Source organism: Oryzias latipes, chromosome 13 (assembly GCF_002234675.1).
Source record: "Oryzias latipes chromosome 13, ASM223467v1".
In the NCBI taxonomy this organism is placed as follows: domain Eukaryota; kingdom Metazoa; phylum Chordata; class Actinopteri; order Beloniformes; family Adrianichthyidae; genus Oryzias; species Oryzias latipes.
Window position 1 is genome coordinate 6,451,895 of NC_019871.2, and position 23,927 is coordinate 6,475,821.

The following is a 23,927-nucleotide window of genomic DNA, read 5'->3' on the forward strand; positions in this document are numbered from 1 at the left end:
TTTAATCGGCGTGGTTTCCCTCCATGTCCAACACACTCGCACACAGCTCAAAATCCCGCCAGCCTCTGTAGCTGTTACTGTCTTGGAGCATATTTTTTTTTTTTTTTCCATGAAGAGATGACTCGGCCCATAACCAGTGCAGTCAGGTCACTGTAACCTAATGATGGAAGGCACCGGTGCCTGCTCCCTGTTAACACAGCCAGGAGAGCAGGCAGCCAAATGCAAAAACGTCAACAAACGCTCCCTTTCCATTTAGGCCAAGCTCTTTTTTATTGCTCTCCATTTTTCTTTCATTCCTTAATCAGCATACCTGTTGTCCACTGTGTTATAAGTCTTTTTTTCCTTTCAAGCTGCTCCCATCGTTTCATTTCGGCATCGTTTTTTTTTTTTTTTTTTTACTGCTTCATGGGCATTTACTTTGAATATTTATGGTGTTTGTTTCACTAGGTTTTAGGCAGGGATCTGCTCTCCTCCTGAAGTTCTTCTCCCTTCTTTTTTCAGTCTACCCCTCTGTTGAACCAGGCTGGCTCCAAGCAACCTACGAGGGAAAAACGGGTTTGATCCCAGAGAATTATGTTGTTTTCCTGTAACACAACAAAACTTGCCCTTTTTAAAAAAAATTCATGGCATCCATGGGGAAAAAACAAACACCTTTTTCTAATTTTGTTATTGATTCTATAAATAATAACTGTTTCTTGCATTTAAAGTAGCTATTAATCAGACATACCTCTTAAATGAATCTACATTAGTAGTTAATGTAAATAGATGAGCGTAGGACTTCACTGAAGCTTAGACCTACAGATTCACAGATAAAAAATGATTTTTTTTCCATAAAATGCTGATTTTTGTTTTGTTTTTTGTATTATCATTAAAAAAAAAACGAGCTGTGATTTCAAACACGGATGTAATCTTAACTAAAGTGGAACCAGAATAGGTTTGCACCTTAAAGTTTATAAACCTGCTCGCAGCTCAGATCAGTTTCTATGATAAATCCTGTAACTTACTGTTTGAAGTGCACTGTCACATCAGATATATGCTAAAAGTGTTCTTCTTTTATGAATGAAAGATTCCTAAATGTGCTTTTTCTTGTCTTTGGTACACTGGTGTATCATTTTATGAAGATTTCTATCTTAATTTACATTATTTTAATCACAAACGGTTTGTTTTTAAAAAAGAAATTCCAACTTTTTAGATGTCTGGAAAAACAAAAGAAGCATTTTTTTTTCCCTCTTCACTTATTACAAACTGAAAGCAAACTCCACAGAGTTAAACTTTCTCCGGGGGCCCAAAATGCATCTGGGAGTGCGTCTGACATCTGGACGTTGCCAAGATCAGGGTGTTCTTTTCCATTTATGTTTCTGAGAATGTGAGGCGACCTTGAACAGCGACGCTGGACCAACACTCCCTTACAGTCTGAATTCTTCAGGGCATGTCACGGAAATCATATTTATTTCCTGAATATGTCAAATTTGGCTTCGTTTCTTTCCTCTTTTTTTGTGGTGTTTGTATAAACAAAAGGCTGTTCTGCATCATCTACTGTATTACCACAGGAGGAAGTTGAGAAATAAACAGTGATTTGTTATAACCTGGTGTCTCCGTGACTGCAAAGCGTGACAGAAACGTGTGCGCATATCTGAGATTTGTTGTCTCAGCTCACAGAAGGTTTAATAAACTCCACCGATTCAAATAAAAACCCGTTTTTTTTCCTGCAGCGTCTTTTGTTTGCCTAAACTTTGAGGCAGATTTGAAGACAGATCAAATGTAAATGTTCTCTCTTTTTTTTTCTCCGTTTAAATACCTTTCCAGTTTCGACTCCCACCTGAAGAAACAGTGACTCACTCTGCCGATACTGCAAGTTAATTCCACATTTGGAAGAAACTGTGCATTTCCTTTTTTTTTTTTTTAAAGAATTTATGATTTTTATGCAGATTAGTTCTGAAAACATTCATCTATATCCTCCCGATCAGATGTACACATGTGGGAAAATGTTTGAATCACACGATTAATAACAGAGGAGACTTTATTGATCGATGCCTCTGGAGTAATATAATATTTCTCTGACAATATATCTTTAAGAAACATAATTATTTCTGTTTCACTTTGATAGAAGGTTTTAACAAACGGGAATAATCCAGTATCCTGAAGCCGATAATCCAGTCGCGGCGCTGGGATGGAGGGATCACTTTGTGTGGAACAGCAGGGGCCTCACCATGCCTGCCAGAACCTTAGGAAGTTGGGAGGCAATGACCTCCGACATCATCTCTGGGAACTCCACCTTCATGGCGTCGGCCTGGATGAAGGTGCTCAGGCAGAACAGGTTGACCTTCTTCACGATCTGGCGGTACGGAGACAGTAAAGGCGGGGTGAGGAGGCGGCGCAGGGCTGAGGCTGCAGCTCTGTGAGGAGAGACTTACGTCGTGGATGGAGTCCATCAGTTTGGTGAGGTGGTAGAAGCGCTGGGAGCTGGCTACCACACCCTTCTCCTTCAGGTGGATGACTTTGGTCAGTTCTCGGATGTAGTTTTGGCGCATTTCTTCAAAGGCTGCCTGGCTTTTGAGCCCCTCCAGAGGCACTGAAGTCACAACGAGACGAACATTCACAGAGTTTCACGGAAGCAAAAGTTGGAGAAAAACAACACGATCAGTATCAGTCGTTACATTAAATCCTGTCAAGGTCCAGTGATTTTGGAGCGCTTCCATTGTTCTCTGTTTGGTAAATGCTTCAGGTCTGCAACACTCTAACCACTGTAAGAAACACTTCCTGTACGCTCAGCCATGTCCACTCCATACAGGAATACCACAAAAACTCCTCAATAAAACAATCATAATTGATGAATTCAATGGGACTTGTGTGTGTACCAACGACTGTATAGACAACTGGACCGAGTGAGTGTGACTTAACCCATAGAAAATGAATTAAATCAATTCAGGCGCTTTTTTTTTCCATAATACAGACACCACCATGTTGGAACCAGATGTTGTCAGTATGCAGTGATTGGTCCAAGCTGGTCTGAGTCGTTACGATACGAGAACTTGACTGAATGACCCCCCCCCCCCCTCCCCCCCCCCCCTCAGCGTTCCAAACAGGAAGTACCCTCTGGCTCCAGGAAGCCAAAATCCCATAGACTTCTATTGACAAATAAACAGCCATAATCATTCTTGCTCTGATACCTTTTTTTCCACATTTTATGACTGTGATTCAAAATATTCAAGTTGTTAACAGGCCAATCAGATGCCTCAATTAAATGATGCTGTCTCACGTCGAATGCTCTAAATGTTCGACAGATTTTGTGTTGTCTGCTTTCAAGTGGTAGAGGTGTGGACTTTCAAAAAGCTGACTCCTGATTGGCCAGAGTGGTTACCATAGAAACGTCGACTCAGACCAACTCGGACCAATCGCTGCTTACTGACGACGTCTTGCTCCACCATGGCAGCGCCTGTTTCCCGGAAAAATGGTGACCGAATTTATCAAATTTAGTTTGAGCCGAAAGTAAACCATTTTCTATCAGTGAAGTCACACTCACTCTATCCAGTTCTCATCTACAGTCAACGTCCTGAGTCATTATTTCTGTGGCAAACACCCGCCAATCATGAGTGAGCTTGTGGAACATCTACAGCCCTACCACTTGTAATTGGACATTGGGGCCAGCAGACACTTCATACTTAAATTGAGGCATCTGATTGGCCAGTTTGTAGCTTCAAAAATATGAAAAAATGGCATCAGAACAAGAATGGTTTATTCTGACAAATAGAATGACTGAGGAGTCGCGGTTTATTTCTCTTTATAAGTCTTCCTGGTGGCAGTAGGTACTTCCTGTTTGGAACGCCATTGGGAGAGTCACTCAGTCCAGTTCTCATATACAGTCAATGGTTTGTTCTGTATGTATAACAGCAAATACCTTTAGGAATTTCACTGTCTAGAAGATGACATCATCTTCATGTATTGTCTTTCTTTTCTAATCAATGTATGACCTGATATCAACAATAAGTTTGATATATCTGTGTTTTAAAATTTCTTAGTGTATTACTTTGTTATTTTTCATCATTGCCTCAAATATGAATGTTTTTTACAGAAAACTCATTTTTAACCATAGCAGTTAATGGCATTAAATTAGTCATTTAGACTGTGGTCAGATTGAAAAAGGTTGTTTTTGTTTTGTTTTTGTTTTTTTATTCCTTACTGATGGTGAATTTCACAAAAATACAAATGTTTTCCTTTTCTTCTATCCCACTCAAATCCATTTCAGATAATTTAGCATTTTTGTAAAAATCTGAACCTAACTGGATTTAAACAACCTTATTAGGGATAACTGAATTTTACCAGATGATTTCAAACTGAGCTTGGCTTTGTGGTTTCCGTGTGTGGAGTTTAGAGGAAACCTTTGCTGTTCAGGTTGAAACAGATCGACGGTGGAATCATAAAGCATCGTCTTACCCGTGTTCAGTAAAATGATGGCTTTCATGCACAGAAACTCCTCCCGGGTGACTTGAAGGTTTGCAAACTCCTGAGGAATAAACTGGATGGCCAGGCAGAGGTCATAAATCGGAGATCTCCTCATTTGTTCCCTGATCGGGGGGAAAAAATGGGGGGAAAACTGCGCTGACATTGCCTCTGATTTTAAATCATCACACTCGGAAGGAGAAGGTCACTCACTGGCTGAGGATGAGATCAGGTGCAAAGTATAAAAATTCACTGGTGACGTTCTGAAAGGAGCGCCAGCCCAGAGAGAACACCATCAGGTTCATCCAGGAGTACTGGATCAGGGTCATCTGGTCATTGATGTGAAGGTTACGAAACCCTCAGAAAGAGATTAAAAAGAGGGTTTAAGCATTTTTTCCCCCCGCTTTTCTACGACGAGACCTTCTGCAATGGGGATCGCCATAGCAACAAACATGACCCTGAGCTGCGGGGAGCTCGTTACCTGGCAGAGACTTGGACCACTTGACGATCCACAGCAGCTGCTTCTCGCACAGCCTGTTGAGGCTGTTGAGCAGGAGGTGGGGCACTTCAGGCTGCGAGTTGTCATAGCCGGAGTACACGGTCTCCGGCTCGATGTTCTCCAGAATGTTGATGATTTGCTGAGAGAGCTGCATCTCGTGGATGCCCGGGATGCAGGACATGGAGGTCAGGGCCTGACCGTCCCCGGACAGGGCCAAGTGGGACTGGAACATGAGGGACGGGGCCAAACCCAACGCTTTCAAGGCTCCGAAACGCTTCAGTTTTCTGCCTGTGACACAAAGATAAAAGGATAAAAAAAAAGGGTTATGTGATTTATCATCTTGTTTAATTTTGTTTTTCTACATGTGAAACAAGCATTTAAAAGTATCATTTAAAATGTTATCTTGAAGTTGAGTCATGGCAACTGGACTTAAGACTTCAAGATAACATCACTTGGATGAATGGAAGCCTTCATTGACTGATTTAAATGTTATTTCAGTCAGACAACTCTTGCAGTAAGAAATATTTATTTGACATTTTTCCACATTCTTTGAGTTGGCATTCACATATTTTCGTTTGGCATAAGGCTCCGTTCAATTCCATAAAACTTCCATAAAATTCCATAAAATTTCCATAAAACTTTCGGGTAACAAAACCCCCCTTTACGGAGCCCACAGGTGGAAGCCGGGGAGGCGGGTGGGGCGAAGAATGAGCGCTGAAGGTAAGAAAGAATGAACAACTGCGCACCTGGCTTAAATAGGACGCTGAGCAGGTGAGTTAATTAACTGAACCGCCCTGGGGTATTTACCTGAAAACACTGCTTCGAGTATCTGCCCGAAATACGATAAATCGTCATTTATGTACACCCTGTCTTAAAAAATCCAAGAGTTTTTAAACGATTTCCTTGTGGTTTGAAACTTTGTGGCTTGGACGGTACCTCCGAGCATCATTCCGGCTTGGTAACACTTTCGTAGGCGACAAGCGGGGCAGTTTTTTCTCCGAATTTTGTCCACAATGCAGTCATTTCGCCCGGCGCAGAGGTAGCTGTGATGGCCTGTGGAGTGAACAGGCAGAGAAGATGCACACAGGTTTTTTAAATCTTTTCTTAATTCCCAAGTTAATCTATCTGTCTATCTATTTATCTATGTACATGGAACAGGAGAAGAATAATGAGGAGGAGGAAGAGGGAAGTTCTGAAGAGCTCTTCACTGTTAGCCCCACTACCCCAGTGCTCACCGAAGCAGTGCAGGAGAGAAGATCTAAAGAGGTAAATTAGACAGAAGCAAGGCTGTGAGGACAGAGTGACACGGCCATGGAGAGACAGAGTGGCTCTAATATATCTCACATTGCAAGATAACGGGGAAAAAAAAAGTCCAAGATGAAGAACATGTTGTTCACTCGTTGGTGTGATACTGTTACCAGCAACCTTTTAGGAGCTAACATAGAAGGTCAGTCAGAGTGTGGGGGAGAGCTTTCTCTGCTTTGAAGTTATTTATTGTGAACAATCCCCAGATAGTAGTAATAATAAAAATAATAACACATGGAAAAAACTAGTTTAAAACAATAGAGTCTGACTTTTTCGGATAAATCAATGGATAATAAGTTAGAGTGAAGGACATTGATCATCCAGGAGGGCCTGTATTTAATAACTATGTTATTAACAATAATTGCATATTAATTTGCATAATAATTGCAATTCTCTGCACACATTTTTATAAAAATGGAAGCTTGTTCTTCTTTGCATAATGGGGTTTTTTCATTGTGGAATTAGCTAAACAAAAAATAACAATTATAAAGCTGTAAATACTATTTTTTAGGGGTTTGCAGGGAAAATAGTAATAAATGGAGTGTATCAGTGCATGGGAGTGTTTGAAGCAGCACCTCATCTATTTCCTGGATCAGGTCATGTGATCTTATTGTTTGGGATCAAACAGAGATTAAACTTCCAGAAAATCTGAGCCTGCTATCATTTTCAGATGTTAGAAAGGAGGTCAAGTAAGATTTTGATAAACTGGGACATTATTTATCTGTAAATGGAGTTAAATTGTGCAGGAATTGATTTGACAAGTGGATTGTTGGTTAATGTTTGTCCTGTTAGGTTTTATTGAATTAATGTTCGCACAGCTGTTTTTTAATGTTTGACTGGTACATCCTGATCTGAAAAGAATAACATCTAAATTAGGATGACACCTTCAAGGAAAATGACATATGAAATGTTTTCATTATCATTATTTATAAGGCTGTTATTTTGCTGATTAGCACTGAAAACTTGTTGGAAATACAGGTTACGAATTTCTTACCTCAGACACATAAAACAGAAGCTTTTGTTAATCAATAGTAAAATAAAATTCAGCACAATTTGTCCAGTTTTTTACTTTTTAAAATAAAAGACCAACATCATTGGATTAGGGGAAAACATGGTGATCAGAGGATTTGCTTTCTAGTATTATTATTTGAAATTCTAAGGGGGGAAAAACGAATCATTTTCTTAAAGAGTCCCTAATTTTTCACGTTTTAAAACTGCCTTTAACATTTAAACGAAGAATTTTACAAACAAACATTTGACAGAGAAACAAAGTGAGCCTAAATTTCAGATTTTGAAGCTAAAAAAAAATCATTGAAAAAATATGAAAAGTCCAATTTAGAGGCTGCATGCTTACCTTCCACTGCCCTTTTAAAAAAGACTTTACAGCTGCCGCATGTGAGGACTCCATAGTGGCAACCAGACGCCTCATCTCCACAAATGATGCACAATCTCTGAGGCTGCATGCTGGAAAAAGTGGGAAATTACTCCTAAATTAAAATACAATTATTTAATATAACAGCAAGTCGTTTCTATTATTGATGTCAAACATTTAGGTTCAATGATGTCGTGAAGTTTGGGCTTATGGAAGGTTGTGTTTACCCTGGGAATCCGGAGAAGGGTGATGGGTTCCTCTGGATCAGGCTCTGGTTCTGGAACCCATCGTAGCCGCTGGCTGTGAAGCTCTCCTCGTTCGTTCCTGCAGACTGGCACCAGAACTGCGGCTCAGCCGGGGAGCTGTGCATCTGCCAGCGCGCAGCCTCCGTCTTGAACATCACCTGTTGCGCGTTGGAGTTTGAGTCGAAGCTGACGGCGGGTTTCCCGACCAACGCGCACCTGCTGGAGTCAGTCCTCGCCGGGCTCAGCAGCTGATCCGAGCGGTTCAGGTCGATCAGGAAGTTCGGGGAGCCGTCCAGCCCCGGCCGGACCACCGCCGTGGCGGAACCGAACCCCGCCTGCTCGCTCTCCCCGAGCGCCAGGTTCTGCTTCCTGTCGCCGTCACAGCAGATGTCGAGCGCAGAGATCTCAGGTGATGGATCAAAGCTGGAGCAGGGGGTGTCCATGATCACAGTGGGCTCCTTCTCGTCCTTGATCAGCTTACAGGCCGCGGAGGTCGAGCCTAGTAAAGTTTCGGATCCGCCGCCTGCAGCCGCGCGCTGAACTTTGACAAAATCCTCCCACGGAGCATTTTCACTTTTCAGAAACTCGCTGTTGCGCTCATAGAATTGTTTCGAAGCTTCGAGTATGTTACAGTCTTTAAAAACGGCGCATTCAGCGCCGGAGCTCAGACCGTGGATCAGCGCGCCCGAGTTCCCAAAATTACGCACGGAGGAAAGGCAGCCTGGAGAACGTGACTCAGCGGACAATTTAGCGCTGGACCTGCTGTAGCCGGCCTCGATCAAGCCATTTACTCTGGACTCGGTGGAATCGGCGATGGAGGGGGTGCCGAGGGCGCCCAGCTTTCCGTTCATTTTACTCTCCATCTTCTGACGCGCGCAGCAGCGACTGGAGCGCAGCCGCAGGGTGGAAGGTGTGGAAGAAGTTGCAGCTTCTTGTAATCCTCCCCCAGAGCCCTTAACGGTCTGTGACCTGACTATCTCTCACATTAACCAAAAAATGCAAATGTAGTGAATAAAGCCCCCCAAAACCCAAACTTTTAGTGATCTAAAGTGATTTTAGGTTTCCAACGTTAAACCAAAAACTTTCACAAAGACTATAAATCCTACTTGAGACTGTCATCTTCAGAAGATAAAGGGAGTTTCCTTTCCTTCCACAGATTCCCCAAAATCCTCAAAGAATCCAATCATTCGTGGGATGCCAGAGAGGAAAGTGGTAGCTGTCAAAGCGGAGATGTGGAGCAGACTGACGGTCTTCTCACTCCTCACTGCAGACCCACAGAATAACCTTCCAATGAGGAGAATTTCAATGTCAAGGCCCATTAAACTCCTCCCTGCAGTTCATGAAGAAGTGCAGCAAGGGGGAAAGATATCAGGGCATATTTTAAAGTGCTGAATAAAGCGTGCCAGTACATAAAAGAATGGGACTTAGAAGTAAAATAAAATAAAAAAGAACATCTACAAATCAAATTTTTACCAATTTAACAAAGTGGAATTTAAAAGAAATATTTGTTAAAAGATGTGAATAGAAATGAGTTTATTATAAATTCTAGCTACTTTATGCTCTAAATTTCTCATATTTTGTTCCTTCATCCACTTTGGTGATAAATAAGCTGTTCTGGCGTTTGCAGTATAAGTTTGAACAAGAAATGAGAGCAACATGTGGGATTTTACAACAGAGTGCAGACAGAAAAGGTGTTTGTGATGGCCATCAGCTCTTCAAACCGCCTCTGATTCATTCTGATTTTGCTTTTCTGTTATCATGGCTGGATAATAAAACGGGTTTTACCATTCAGGTTAATCAGTCAGGCCCAGGATGCTGCTGATGCGTGTGCTCATGATGCACACAGGGTCCTTGAATCTGTTATCTGGCGTCATGTTCCTCAGGACATCGGAGTTGATTCCCATGAGGTTGCCTACTTCACTGTTGGATAACGATGACACATTCATATCTTTGCGATGTCTTCTTCTAGGATGACCTAGTTTTTCTTACATATCTTTGAGCTGTGGATGTGATAAAGGGGAATTAAAAACACTGGAGATGGTTGGTGTGAAGACCTGAATCCTTTGAAGTTTGACTTGGAGCGTCAATCCCCTGAACGCCTTTTTTATTTGATGTCACACATGTAATATATTTGTCTAACATAGTAGCATAGTTGTCTAAACAGGCTTCACACTAATAATTCTACAAAAGCATTGTGTGTTTTTTTTTCTTTCTAATGATGTGTATTAAGAAAATTAGGCTCAAAATTGCATTTCTGAGTATTTCTTTATCCAAATCAATGGGAATCTGGAGCAGACGATTGTATTTGTGGGATAGAAAATAAGCTGTGTGGGCCACAAGCTCCCTGCTCCACATCATTCCGATAAACTGACTAGATGCATGTACCTGTATTGAGTTTTCCGCACTACAAAGAGCATTTAAAAGCTCTATGTGTTTATTTAATAATTGATTGATTTTGAACGCCTTCTATATGGATTCAATCTGGTTGTGTTCACTGATGTTGAAGTGATGGCGAGTGGTACATGGTGCTCTGTCAAAATGTTTGGGTGGGTGTTATTGTAAATATGCCAACGTGGCTAACGCGTAGCTCTGTCAGACTGTGTTTTTTCTGTGTTACTATCAAGGTTTGGAGTTACTGTTATTGTACATACGCTGATGCGGCTAACGCTTCTAGCACAGCTAACTTGTGGTGTGTCACGAACAGGTTCTAGAGTTAACTGTTCTTAGTTGATGACAAACTTTATCTCTGACTCTTTTCTCTCGCTTAATGCGCCTTACAGTTCGATGTGCCTTATATATTGTAGCGACCTGGGGGTTAGCCCCGCCTTCAGCTCCTAAGCCTCATGGGAAGTGGGGAGTCTTGGTGTGAAAACCTTGAGTGAGAGGGCTGGAAGCAGAAGTCAGCTCCATGGTGTTTGTGCTGTTTGTGTGTGATTGAATAAACAGGCTTGATGCTGAAAAGGAATCTTTGGTTTTCTTGCTGTTTGTTTCTCCTTGAGACTGTTTGGGGTCGTGCGGTGTATGGGGCACAGATAGCTCTCCAATGAAGCCTCTTTGTTAGCAGCTTGGCTTTCGCTTCCCCACTAAAGTGACGTTTTAGCTGGATTGTTTCAATATGACACAAGTTTGAAAATAGACCATGAATAGGCCACTAGGAACACCTTGAAAATAGATCAAAATAAGATTGAAGTGGGGCTTTAAGCCTTCATGGTTAAAAAAAATGCACAGAAAGAAACAATGGGGGGGAGGGGCTATGAAAAGGAAAAAAGTTGTGATAATTTAATTGAATGAAGGTTAAAATCATCAGTCATGACAAATCTGATTACAAATAAACAAGATTTCCAGCAGGTTCCGGTTTCTACGGTGTAGATGGGAAAGTTACAAAAATGACCAAAAAAACGACCAAGAAGACACAAAAAGGAGTCAAAACAGTCAAAAGTACTGACAAAACCCTTGTAAGTATTATTCCAGTAGATCTTTCCCATAAAAAGAAATCATTGTTTTAATGTGGATTGCAACTGTTGAACAACTGAAAACTGTTTGTGTGCTTTTTTTTTTTTTTTGAAGTTACCAACCTGATGTGATACAGACTTGTTCTCCACACTTCAGTGAGTTTCTGGAAAAATACTTGATGGAGGGAGGCTACTGGAAGGTGGATTCTGTAGCTTGGTGCTTTGTTTTTTGGCTTTCTTCCTTTGCTTTGAATTAGGTTGTAGAATCCTAAAATCCTCCAAAAAGTCTCCGATGGGTCTGGTTGTTTTTTCTCTGTAAAACCATTAGCGACTAAATGTGAGGGATCTGCTTTTAGGCTGTTGTTGTTGTTGTAGGGTGTTTGGTTGGCAAAAACGTCACAGTTTGTCAGAGAATTTCCTTTGTGAGAGAAAATATTTCAGTTTTTGCTGGTTCTCTCTTGGCCAGCTAAAGGTTTGCTGTGAATATTTATGTCTGGCAGCAGTCCCAGACTGGAGGGACCAGATTGGTTTAGCAGTTCCTCCTTCTAACTGCGATTTTAATTTGGCCTCTGCCACGTACTCAAAAACCCACCAAACCTAGCACCCGTTTAAAAGAAAGTTTTTGACATAATTAACCCCCACCCCCACCCGAAAAAAAGTAAAATATAATAAAAAAGCATTCACAGCAGGAGAAACCGTCAACAAAATGAATGGGACCAAAATTCCTGATGGGGCTTCAAAAAAGACTTCACAATCAAATAATGAAACCAAAGCACACGTCGGGAAATTTTCGTTTGGCGATTATCATAGTTTAAATGGGATAAGAAAACTTTTGTTCGACTTATTTTCAAAAGAGTTCACTACCACACTATCAGGGTTAAATCTGTAACCACAACCGCAGTTTTGTTGACCTTTGACCTTGGCCAAGTGGACCACAGAATCCATTTCTGATTTTTTCTGTTGTCATCGTGGGTTGTTACGGGTTAATTTATCCTGAGTTTGATACGTCTTTGAATGAATGTGTGAATGCTTATTGTATTGTTTTGTGCATTATTCCTTGATTGCTTGAAATAAAACATTTTAAATCAAATCAAAGATCAAATTTATATCGCCCGTTCAGGAAGAATGACGCAGAAAAGTGGCAGTATTTATATAGTTGGTTACAGTAACAGCACTGCGTGAATGGACCCTTTCCTTTTGCCCCCACGGGGTAAAAAAAGCTCATATTGAGAGGAGGTTGTCACTCAAACATGATTTATTTATTTTTTAATCCATTGGACGATCGAGGGCTTATTGTTATCACACCCCCGTGTGCCACTGTCTTTCCCTATACTGTAGATATTGCGAAAAAGCTGGGAGCCCAGAACGCTCCCTTGTGGCACACCCATTCTGCACTCTGTAAGCTGTGTGTCATGTATGATAACAATTATTGTTCTGCAGGTGAAGAAAGATGAAACGGCTTAAACTTCTTAAGAAGTAAGAGTGTGTAAACGTGATATAGGATTTTTGTAGATTTTTTTTATTTCTTTTTTAAGATTCGTCATAATTCAGCTCATCTCTGTCAGTGGTTGTTTATGTGGCTGTTTGAGGTCACACACACACAAACAACCAAACTCTTTTATAATCCATGGGAAAAGGAATGCCTTAAACTTCCCGCTTTAGTTTTTTCCTTTGACTTATTTTCCACTTCGTCCTAAGAATAGTCATGGGGGTCACTGTAACCCCTCCCAGCTGTGAAGGCGCTGCACACCGCGACAGGTTACCAGTCTATAACAGGACCAACAATCAGCTTATAAAACAGGATTTTGGGGAATCGACCAGAAAAAGGCCTCACAAGCACAAACGGGATTCATACCAAGAACCTTCTCATTTTGAGGTGATGGTTCTAACCACCTCTGTAGTCCTGTTTGTATTCCCCTTTATCCTTTTCTTAATCTTACGTGCTTTATAATAATGATGCTAAGCTGTTTTCTCATGGTCTCTGTTACCGTGACAATAAAGCTGCTTGTTTTTTTTTCAATTTTAGTTCAGTCGAAGCGAAATGATGCAAAGAAACCATGCTGACAAGATCACGAGACTCCTATTTTATCCCTAAATGTGTCTCTGCATCTGCTGCAGCCTCTCGTCAGGCTCCAGATGTTCTCCTATTTTCCTGGCCTTTGCTTCTTTAAAAAGGTTGACAGATAAAGTGGTGGTGGTAGCTTTTAATTCTCCTGCTGCTGCAGAGGTGAGCGCTGTGTGTAAACAAGAGGCCCCCAGACATTCATCCTCACCGGCAGTGAGGCGGAGCTCCACAGCATCTGCTGCAGGGCTTTGGTGACTTTAGAGAGCACAAACCTTCTCTGTTCCAAGAAGAGAAGATACTTGTTTTAATTACATTAAGTTTGCACAGGTAAGCTACATTTTAAAAGATCCACGACATTAACACCAGACTTCATGACTCCTTGTTAGTGATAATATTGCACCTTAGTTGTGGAATAGAGTTGAAAATAAAGATTGCAAACCAGGTTTGCACAGTTCCATCCAGTTTACATTAAAAATACAGTCAAATGTACATTTCATTACAAAAGATTTGAGCAACATCACAAGAACTGACAGTTTAAAGAAACCACACAAGTGACACCTAGTGGTTGAATATTCCAATTTAGGCAATATTCTTAAGATTTTTTTCTTTAATTTTTTTCCCTCAATGTCAAAAAGAAAATGCTATTTTCACTAATTTATAGTTTTTTACGGCGTCTTAACCTATTTTTGAAAAAGTTTACAACTTTTAACTGTTCATTTTGATTAAAATAAATAAAGGACATTAAAGAGCTTAAAATTGCTATTGCTATTAGAATATTTGAAATATTTTTAGTTGATGCTAATTTGACATTTAAGGTATTCCAAATAAAAAATTTAAAACCAGCGACGTATATAATAATATAATAAAATAAACACATGTTGGTGCTTCAAACTCACGAAAGTGACCCCTAGCGGTTACACGTGGAATTGCAGGCGGACAAGATACAACTCTCATTCATCCAGCTTGATTCCATCATAGTAGTAGGTTTAGGGGTTGTCATGCATCTGCTCCTCTTCCTGCAGGACTTCCCTCAGCTCCTGAACAAGCTCAGACATTGTCTTTTGTTCCCGGGTCCTCCTCTCCAGCAGCTCGTAGCGCAGACTGGAGATGTCCTGTTTAATCTTCTTCAGTTCAGCTGTAGGAAAAGAAGGGAACCACCGTCTTTAAGAAGATGTTTGTGCTTCTGTGTGATCCAGCAATCCAGGCGTGAAAACCAGTGCCTCACCTTCATTCCCTTCACTGTTTTCTTTATCTGTTTGTGCTTTCAATATGAACCTTTTGACCAAGCAGCTCATTATTTTCTGCAATGAAGAGCAAAATAGAGGAAAAAAAGACATTTGTCAGATGATGAGGGGACTAAAGCGTCTTCTAGTGGAATGATGATGGAAGGATGACACTGCAGACTCATTGTTAAATTGAAATTTTAAAAGTGTTTTTTACAGAAATAAGTAATTTGACCAAAAATACATTAGGCATACTTTTTATAAAATATATTAGGTTTATTGTAAATGTTGACACTGAAGCCTGTACACGATGAGATATAACAATAAATTTAAAGAATCACAGATTGTTGTTGTTTTAATAAAGTTTTAAGAGTTTGATCTTCTGTTTTTGTACATAAACATTATAATTTGGCCATTTTCCTGTCTTCAAATAGTCTATTTAGTGGGATTGGGCCCTCCAATGCTGAAGATAGGTGCACTTTATTTCAATTTTTTTGGTTTTATTCCTTCTGAACAACAAGACTTTTAGAGGGGTTTGCTAGATTTCTGTCATGTTTCGTCAAGTTCCTGTCTGACATTTGTGTCCTCGTGTGTTGCTTCCTGTTTTCTTTTGAAAGTTCCTTCCACCTTTCCTGTCCATGTCTGTTTTCCCCACAGCTGTCTACCTAATCATCCCTGATCGGTCCCACCTGTGCTGCCCCTCCTCATATGTATTTATGGTCGGTGTCTCCCTCTGTCCTGTGCCTGATTGTCATGTGTAGTTGCTTACCAAAACCTACGCCTATCTCAGGTTCTCAAGATTAATAGTTTTTCCCAAGAACTCTGAATCTGAGTCCTCGCCATTCTGTGGTCCTTGTCAATTTCTTGTTATGTTGTTATATAGTTTGACATTTTTTATCTTTACCAGTTGTGAGTCACTTTTTTGTATTACTACTGTGTTACATGATCCTAATATTATTGTTGTTGTGGTGATGGTCACAGGTGTTTTGGTTTTAGGGAACGCGCCCTCCTCAGTTACACGATGTCCTCGGTTTAAAGCCACTTCTCAGGCTTATCTTTTTGTTTGTCTTGATTACGGGACCCTACCATCTAACATCCTGGATTTGGGGCCTTAAAGAACACTATTTATATTAAAAAAAAAAAAAAACTATTTATGATAAATGTCCAAAGTTAATGTAGCTGTTGACCAAAATAATGATGATAATTAATATAGAAAAACTCTCAATAATGTTCTGTAACACCAATGTCACAAAACATGAATGTTTTGGCCCCCAAGTTTAACCACCACAGTAAATTACAGAACGTATATGTCACACCCATACAGTATATGGAGTAATTCGCTTTCATGCCCTACTTGTTTATTTTGAGAGAAATTCAAGTAATTTTTCATGATTAAGGTTCCGATCCTCCTGTCTGTTTGTTTTTTGTTTGTTTTTTTCACCTAAAATTAGAAATGTATGTAATTTATTTTTGTAATTTATTTCGTACAATATATTTTAAAATATACATGTAATTTATTGAACATACAAAAATAAATGAATGTACTTGACATACATGTATGTAGATTTTATTTATACACGCTCGCCTGCAGGCCAGAAATCCATTGATGGGCGAAATCAGACAAAAATCACAGAATTTTAACAAAAAATATATTAGTTAATTTATTAACATATAAGCAATTTATCATATATTCAAGATATTGCCGTTGTTTTTGGTATTCGTAGTGTTTTTTATGGGAATACGGTAATTACTGTACTTTTCTTCGTTTGTAAAATATATATTATGTGGGGGGGCCCTGTGTATTTATGACCAGGGCCCCCTTCTGGTTGCAGCCGCTTTTGACATATTTTCATTGATTTTCTAAGAGCATCTTCTCCTTTGGAGGCCTTCCAGCTTTAATATTTTTTTTGTTTATGAAAAAATAAACCTTTCCGATTTCGATTCAGAGAGCTCAGGTGTTCTGCTATAGAATAAGCTTAAAAGGAATTAAAAAAAAACTTTACTTGGTGACGAGTCGAGATAAGAGATGGCTTCAGTTCCATCCCATCAAAGGAGTTTTCCGTGCTTTTCTGTGATTCCCAGAGAAATTCCCTGATTCCCTGAAGCGTGGAAAGGACAGACTTGGGGCTTGGGATGAGGTTGAAAGGCACTGGCAGAACGCTGCCTTGTTTGAAGTAGGAGAACCACAGTTTGGCTCTTGCAAATTTCCACTCCACATCAGAGTCATCCTGCACTGGCAGAGAAGACGGAGGGTTTGGGAGGAGGAGAGCAGTGGATGAGCTGCAGGTGAAGATTCAGAACAATAGTTGAAGACCAGACAGAGAGGGGTGGAGCTTAAGGCGTACCTCGATTTCTTGGAAGGAGCTGTTGAACATGGCGATCAGCATATTGAGGAGAACAATCACCATGATGATGTTGTACACCCCGTACAGAACGTAGCCTATGTTCTCAATGAACTTGTGGTTGATGTTGATGACCACTGATTTGACCTCAGACAGTCCAAAGATGGCCCAAAACAGCGTTTTAAAGCTTTCTTCAACTCTGGAGAACAAAAATGAGGATCGTGAGTACAGAGCACAGGTCTTCGTGACCGCATTTTTACGGCCTACTCACGTTGTAAAGGCACTGTTGTGCTTGGCTCCGAGGTAGTACGAGTACAGGTTGAACATCCCCACCATGAACGCCACAAAGACGGTGATGAAGATCACCATGAACTTGAAGATGTCCTTCACCGTCCGCCCCAACGAGATCTGCAGGGGTCCGAACCTTTCGTTGGCCGGCAGGATGTAGGCGATGCGGGAGAAGCTCAACACCACGGCGATGGCGTAGAGGCCTTCGGAGATGAGCTGCGGGTCTGAGGGCAACCAGTGAACTCTGGCTGAAAGCAGAGACGCAGAAGCTGCTTTTGTTGTCGTTGCATCTTTTTAAAAATATTTGGCACTTCCTATTAATTCTGAGTATCGTGTTAAGGCACAATGAAACCACTCAAACGACAATGCTGTTTTTAACATGTTCTTGTAGCGTTTGTCTGATAATTCGGGAAATATATGTAGAAAGTTGACCTTAAAATTGCATTTCTGTGTATTTCTTGATTCAAATTGTTGTGAATCAGGAGCAGACCACAAAACGCCGGTTGAAAAAGTTCTCCTTTTTGTAGAAAATATGATTGGAGTGGGACCAAAAAAAAAAACCAACATTTTTTGATGAGTGTAACAAATTCTTCACTTACCCAGCTGGAAATATTCTACCTCAGAGGGCAAAGTCAGGTTGGACAGGCTTTTATAGTGCCGGTCAATATAATTTTGGGCAGAATGCGCATGCCAGAAAGCCATAAATCTGGCCATAAACGAGGTCAAAAAAATGGCCAAAGTGCTAAAATCAAGAAGATTCCAGGGCTCTGAGATATATTCTCGAATGTCCTGCAACCAAATGTCTTTACATTCTTCCCAGATTTTCCCTGTTAGGAAAAAAAATCAGGAATAGTCGGATTAGAAAGATTATTTTTTTAAAAAGAGCATATGGTAAACCTAAAATGAGAATTTTGAGGCAGACCTATGATCCAAGAAATCATGAGTATCTCCATCCAGCTGAAGGGGGTGGTCTTCATCCGAAACACTTGGGAGGGGTAATCCCGCGTGGTCATGTTGGGCAGAAGGGAAGTTCCTGCAAAGCGATCCGCTGCATTCAGGACCAGCAGGCTGAGGAACATCCAGAAGGAAGCTGCGTGTGCCACAAACTTCACGAAGGGTCCACACATCAGTTTCCCCACCTGAGGGTGGGGAAAAAGAGAAAGGCTGAGGCTAAAATTTTCATTTAGGTCCATCACAGCAGCTGGAGCACAAGACACTGAAAAGGAGAATTATCTTTGAGGACAATTTAGACCAACTTTGATCCAAAATATTCTATAGCTGCCATAAAGCTCCTTCTTGCATATCCACTGAAAAATATTCTTTAAACTTTTCCTTCAGTTTCTTTATTGCTTTTTAACTCCACAAATCAACAAAAACAAAAAAAATCTCACACAGGTTCTAGTTCATGCGGAAATGAAAGGCAACAAAAAGAAAAACTTGTTTTTCTGCCCCTTTAACAGTTTCTGGTTAAACAAATTTTAGAGTAAAAAAGAAAAATATACATATTCACATTTCTATTAAAAGATAAATGTATGCAATTTAAGTGTAACATTTCAGTTTAAAGTATGCACGTTTTGAACCGACCTTACTTGTCGGCGCTATCCAGTGGATAAACGCCAGAACAGGCAACCCGACGGCCGTGGCGAGAACAAGGAGAACTTTAACCGCCATCGACTGCTGTCGAATCCCAGACAAGTTCTCGTACCAGATGGAGCGCAGCTGCTGTTGGCAGTTGGGATGTGCCACAAACTGATCCTCGGAAAAATAAAAGAAAGAAAACAAGAGAGAGCCACTTTTAGAACCGCCGTGCTTTTCTTACCTTTTTGACTTCGTATTTTATTGCCAGTTTGAGCCTGATGAGGCTCTGTCTGCCCGCGGCTCCTGAGTGAGCAGGCGACCCCCCATTTAGGACGGCCTCCACCTCCTCTGTGCTGCGGCACAAATCCAGGAGTCCCACCACGAAGTCTTTACACTGCATGGACAGTCTCTTGTAGTCATTCTGAAGCACAGAAAGAAGCAAACGTGGTTTAAAGTAGGACTTAACAACATTACCAAAACTTTTCCTTTGGTTCCAAAAAAAAAAAACGGATGCAGCACATCCAACATTTCTGCTTCTGAGAACAGATGGAGGTGATTGAGACAGAAACCTTTCCAGACTTTTATTTTGGTTTCTTTGCTTGAACTGCTACTGAATAAATCAAAACTTTAGGCAGGTGTCAGTTTTGTTTTATGGTCTCATAATTTAAAATCAGGCTTATTTATGACTGAAGCTGAAAAGTGCCCCACAGCATTATACTCCCTCCACCTTGTCACAGCTGGCTTTTTGTTTTGTTTTTATAGCTGAGGGCTTTTTTCTTTTCTTCAGCTAGGAAACTCAGCGTCTATGAGCTCCTCTGTTCCTTCATGATCCATTTCTTTGTTCAAAGGCTCACAGGCTGACTGCTTCTGGTGTAAATCTGTGTGATCAAGCTCAAACACGATGAGCAACCTCTGTCTGAGCTCCAGGTTGATTTATTTCCTTCCTTCCGTGTCATTTCCAGGTCTTTCTGCTCATTCAGGCTTTTTTTTTTTTTTTTACTTGAAAAGCCAGAAATGAGGTCAGGCAGGAGTTGCAAATTTAAATTAATTCTGCGAGTGGCGTTGTCGGGCCTGCGGGCGCTACCTGCCCTCGCTCCTCGACTCCTCAGCGGCTGAGCTGCCACTACTTGCCCCTTACTTTTTGCCTCTGCCACCCTGGTGGGAGCTGCACAGGACAAGCTCATGAATAAACTACTTTTTGCAAAATGTCGGCTTATCTATTAGTTTTATCTCCATAGCAACCAGTCTATTGTTTGGTCGCATGAGGGTGACGAACAGCTTTTTGTAATTTTTAGGAGAATTTGTGAAAGTACATTTTTGGATTTCCTGGGCAACGGGGGTCATTTGTGAACCACGCCCACATTCCTAACATGTTCACCGTGATATACTGTTTTTTCCAGCTTCTGTCGAGGATTCTTGCATTACATTTTTGCAACATTTCAGTAACATGTGAGCAACAGGGAAAGACCACGTTTGCAAGCTTGTTACTCTAATACAAATAAAACACTATTAACTATATTTTTTTTCAAAGTAGTTTCCCAATTAAGCTCAAGGAATTGGGAGGCAATAGCCTGAAATTCCTAGGAGGAGTTTCAATTTGATGAAAAAAGTAAAGGTGACTTTTTTAATCTTCTTTAATAAAATTTAAGATGGCGGCCTCTTCCAAAAGTCAAAAGGAAAAAACTTTGGCTCTTAAATTATTAAATTATGGCCCCAAGAATTTAAACTGTTCTGCCACTTTGATGTTTTCATTTAAAAAAAAAAAAAAGTATATATAAAAAAGGTGTGTGTGTATGTGTGTGTGTATATATATATATATATATATATATATATATATATATATATATATATATATATATATATATATATATATATATATATATATATATATATATATATATATATATATATATATATATATATATATATATAAGAGGCAGCTAAAATCGTTTTCTTTTTTCTGTTCCCTTTCATTTCCTCCTGTGTCTAACTTATGCAAGATCTTTTGTTTTTGCTGATATGTGAAAATACAAAGAAATAGAAGAAAAAATGGTGCAAATTTTGGTGAGCTTTTGAGGTTGTGGCGGGGGGCGAAAGCGCAGTAAGAAAGAAGAATTGCAAAACCGATCTAGACTTTGGAGTCCAGAACCAAGGAAAGAATACATTGAATTGTTTCTTTTCAAAGGCAAAGTTGCGTGTTTTTTGTGGGTTTAGTGATGTGACTTGTGTACCTTGAACTCTTTCTCCGTGTTGGCCAGAACTTCGAGCTCGTTGCTCAGTTCCAGGGCCTCCATCACCGGATCCTGGCTGGAGAGGCAAAGATACGCTGGACTGGCCAGCCCCTTGTAGGCGTGGATGCGGGACTGGGAGTGGCTGAAAGAGTCCCGCTGCTGCTGCTCACTGCAGGGCCCGCACCCACACAAGTAGTCGTGGGGCCGCTGTATGCGGGCCCCCCTCACAAAAAGCATGTGCACTATTTCGTACTCCTGAAAGTGCGAGGCCAGGATGATGGGAGTGATGTCTGCAGAAAAGCGAGTGCCGTTTTCATCATAAGAAAAGAAATCATCGTGTGTTTGAGCGGGACTGTCGGCCAGCCTTCCACCGTCTGCAAAAGACTCATGGGTCAATACGGCCTCCACTATCCGGACGTAACCTTTGCTGATCGCTAGCAGCAAGGCATCCCCTATCCTTTTCATCTCTTTCTGCTTCAGCAGAAGCTTGGCTACTTCCAGATGCTCGTTGGCAACTGCCAGCTGCAGTGCATTCTGGCCCTTGTAGTCTACGCAGTTGATGTGGGGAAGCTCCTCCAGCATCCGCCTCACCTCAGGGATGTTGCCGTACTCTGCGGCTTCCAAAAATATCTCCTCGGTCACAGAGAGGCAGGGGGAGGATGGCTGAGCTCCGAAGAAGTGAACAGCTCCCGGCAGGGCTTGTCTTTTAGGTTTGGCTTCCTTCTTATGCATCGCTGCATTCCTGTAAACACAGACCATCGAGTCAAACCTATGTGAGATTGTTGGATGTTATTTATTAACAGTTTTAAAGACCCACTCCAATAAAAATTGTCTTTTTTAACAACTTCTTGTGGCCTTTTTCTGATGATGGAGGATGTATATCAAAGAAAATTAAGCTTCAATTTGCTTTTCTGAGTATTTGAAACTTATGAACGCCAGATCAAAGATAGGGGGAAAGCGAGATAAGACACAATGTACACGACAACATTTGTGTTGCAAATGCAAAACTATTCTTTGAAAGCCAAAAAAAAAAGTTTTTGAATGAAAATATTTAAAATTTTCCTTTTGCGACTTAGAAAGTTTTGTTTGCAATGTGTTGGCATGAATATCATTTCAGAAAAGTCTCAGGAAAAGGCCAGATCTGCACTGCAGTGACATTTCACAACAAGCCCCTTTCAACTGTACATGTGCTAATAAACTGTAGAAAAAGAAGAAGAAGCCCCTTCTCCAGTGTGAACGTCATACGTGTTGAAAAGTACGCGTCAAATTCCCGGTGTGTAGCTTTTATAGTTCTGTGCGTCTTATAGATGACATAAGTTCACAAATAGACCATTCATTACTGGTGCACCTTACATAGAGCAAAATGTCCAAGAAAACGACTCAGGTTTTTGGATTTTGGCTGAATACTGCACAATCATTATGAAAAGACCACTGGGAACGCTTTTAAAATAGATGAAGTGATGATTGGATTGGGTCTCTGACGGCTTTCTAAGGCCTTGCAGAGGCTTTGAACTGCAGTGACCTGAGGAAGAAATGAACAACAATGCGCAGTTTGCTCTCTAGCACAAGGCTGCATGTGTGACACCACCCACAGAGTCATCATCTGCTCTTTCAGTCCATGGCTCAGCCTCTGCCTGATGTATTTAGCCTTTCAGCCGACTGACGCTGGAGATTGGACACCAAAAAAACCCTCCAGTTTGAGCGTGTAAGACCTTCTAACACGTGAGGGTGAAAACACAGGCTATTGTTTAATCGTGCATTGAGTTTCTGTCAAGTCAGTAAATCTTCTTTATGCTCTGTAATTGTGTTTAGGTAACATGGTTATCTTTGGAGCTAATTGCTTCTGCACAGATGACACACGGTGATGAAAAATTATCACAGCGTCCGTTTTTAGTCATAATTAGGCAAACAAGATTTCACCTCACAAAGCAGCCTGATGGACGCAGGAAATCTCTCATTTACTCCAGAGTTTAGTGGCGTTTCTGCTCAAATTGAATGAAAAAGAAAAATTTATTTTTCTTTACAATAAGTTCTGCATCCCAATCAAAAAACAAATGTTATTAATTAAAAATATAAAAGAATCCGTCAGGTGTTGGGATTTTTTTCCCTCTTTTTTTGACTGCCGACCAGCACCGTAACAGAGAGACTGGATGAGAGTCATCAGTGAAAGCTGCAATATATTTAGAAAAACACTCAAAATGTCCAAAAGAATTCATTCAAACTGATATAATATATTAGTTGTACTATAAAATGAAACAATGATATAAAAAAAACATGCTACAAAGCAGTAAAATAAAAAGCCAAAAGCTGTTCAATGGAGAAGTAAATTTAATAAAAGTGTAAATATTAGAAAGACTGCCAATAAAATAGTATCTTGACAGAAAAATCTGACATGAGAACTTTAGAAAGACAAATGTTCTGAGATTATGATTGCTCCATGGTACAGGAATAGTTTGTAATAGTTCACTTACCTCAGAGAAGAAGATTAGATTTGGCATCAAATCACCAGGAACCAGACTAAGTTCACAAACCCTGTTTGTTTTCCATCAATGCCGCTTGTTTCAGGGCCACCTGTCAGACTGAGGCTCACTCTGGCTCTTCCGTTGATTGCCTTTGCGCGCGGTGGGTGGTTTCTCTAGCCGATTTTAATAATGAAGGTGTGCCCTGGATTGACTCTGTTTAATTTATCCGATTATTTTTTAATAACTGTGGGATATTAAAGCACTTTGTAAACGCAAAATGACGCCCAGTAACAATCCTGTTTACAGAGTGGATGTGTCATCAGTGGAGGATTTGTCTTTCTTAGAACAGGAAAATGATTTGACAGAGCTGTCTGTTAAAGACACACACCGATGAAAATTGTGTTTTTAATGTGTTCTTGTATCAG

The 23,927-nt window shown here is 40.5% G+C and overlaps 3 protein-coding genes across 9 annotated transcripts in view; 1 reads left to right on the forward strand and 2 right to left on the reverse strand.

Moving 5' to 3' along the window:
* arhgap42 (Rho GTPase activating protein 42) overlaps nucleotides 1-1,585 on the forward strand; it is a 107,716-nt gene extending 106,131 nt beyond the window's left edge. For all 5 annotated transcript variants that reach the window (XM_020708090.2, XM_011482295.3, XM_011482297.3 and 2 more), the window contains one exon: nucleotides 502-1,585. In XM_020708090.2, the coding sequence (XP_020563749.1) occupies nucleotides 502-590 (89 nt within the window). In that variant the 3' untranslated portion in view covers nucleotides 591-1,585. The remainder of the gene's footprint in view (nucleotides 1-501) is intronic.
* A 417-nt stretch (nucleotides 1,586-2,002) lies between these two features.
* On the reverse strand, nucleotides 2,003-9,151 carry pgr (progesterone receptor). Of its 2 annotated transcripts, XM_023961215.1 has the most exons (8): nucleotides 7,844-9,151; nucleotides 7,599-7,708; nucleotides 5,876-5,992; nucleotides 4,922-5,227; nucleotides 4,654-4,798; nucleotides 4,435-4,565; nucleotides 2,415-2,572; nucleotides 2,003-2,335 (listed from the first exon to the last, which is right to left on the reverse strand). In XM_023961215.1, exons 1-8 carry the CDS (start codon nucleotides 8,722-8,724, stop codon nucleotides 2,180-2,182), a joined length of 2,004 nt encoding a protein of 667 aa, XP_023816983.1. In that variant the 5' UTR covers nucleotides 8,725-9,151; the 3' UTR covers nucleotides 2,003-2,179.
* Nucleotides 9,152-13,658: 4,507 nt separating this feature from the next.
* On the reverse strand, nucleotides 13,659-23,786 carry LOC101169223 (short transient receptor potential channel 6). Of its 2 annotated transcripts, XM_023961376.1 has the most exons (11): nucleotides 23,512-23,781; nucleotides 21,041-21,782; nucleotides 19,051-19,230; nucleotides 18,816-18,980; nucleotides 18,154-18,370; nucleotides 17,831-18,058; nucleotides 17,215-17,479; nucleotides 16,947-17,142; nucleotides 16,605-16,829; nucleotides 14,604-14,679; nucleotides 13,659-14,513 (listed from the first exon to the last, which is right to left on the reverse strand). In XM_023961376.1, exons 2-11 carry the CDS (start codon nucleotides 21,770-21,772, stop codon nucleotides 14,365-14,367), a joined length of 2,433 nt encoding a protein of 810 aa, XP_023817144.1. In that variant the 5' UTR covers nucleotides 21,773-21,782; nucleotides 23,512-23,781; the 3' UTR covers nucleotides 13,659-14,364. The 2 variants fall into 2 exon arrangements, with proteins under 2 accessions (XP_023817144.1, XP_023817145.1); XM_023961377.1 differs by lacking the exons at nucleotides 13,659-14,513; nucleotides 14,604-14,679 and having other exon boundaries at nucleotides 16,605-16,834; nucleotides 23,512-23,786.
* Nucleotides 23,787-23,927: the final 141 nt, after the last annotated feature.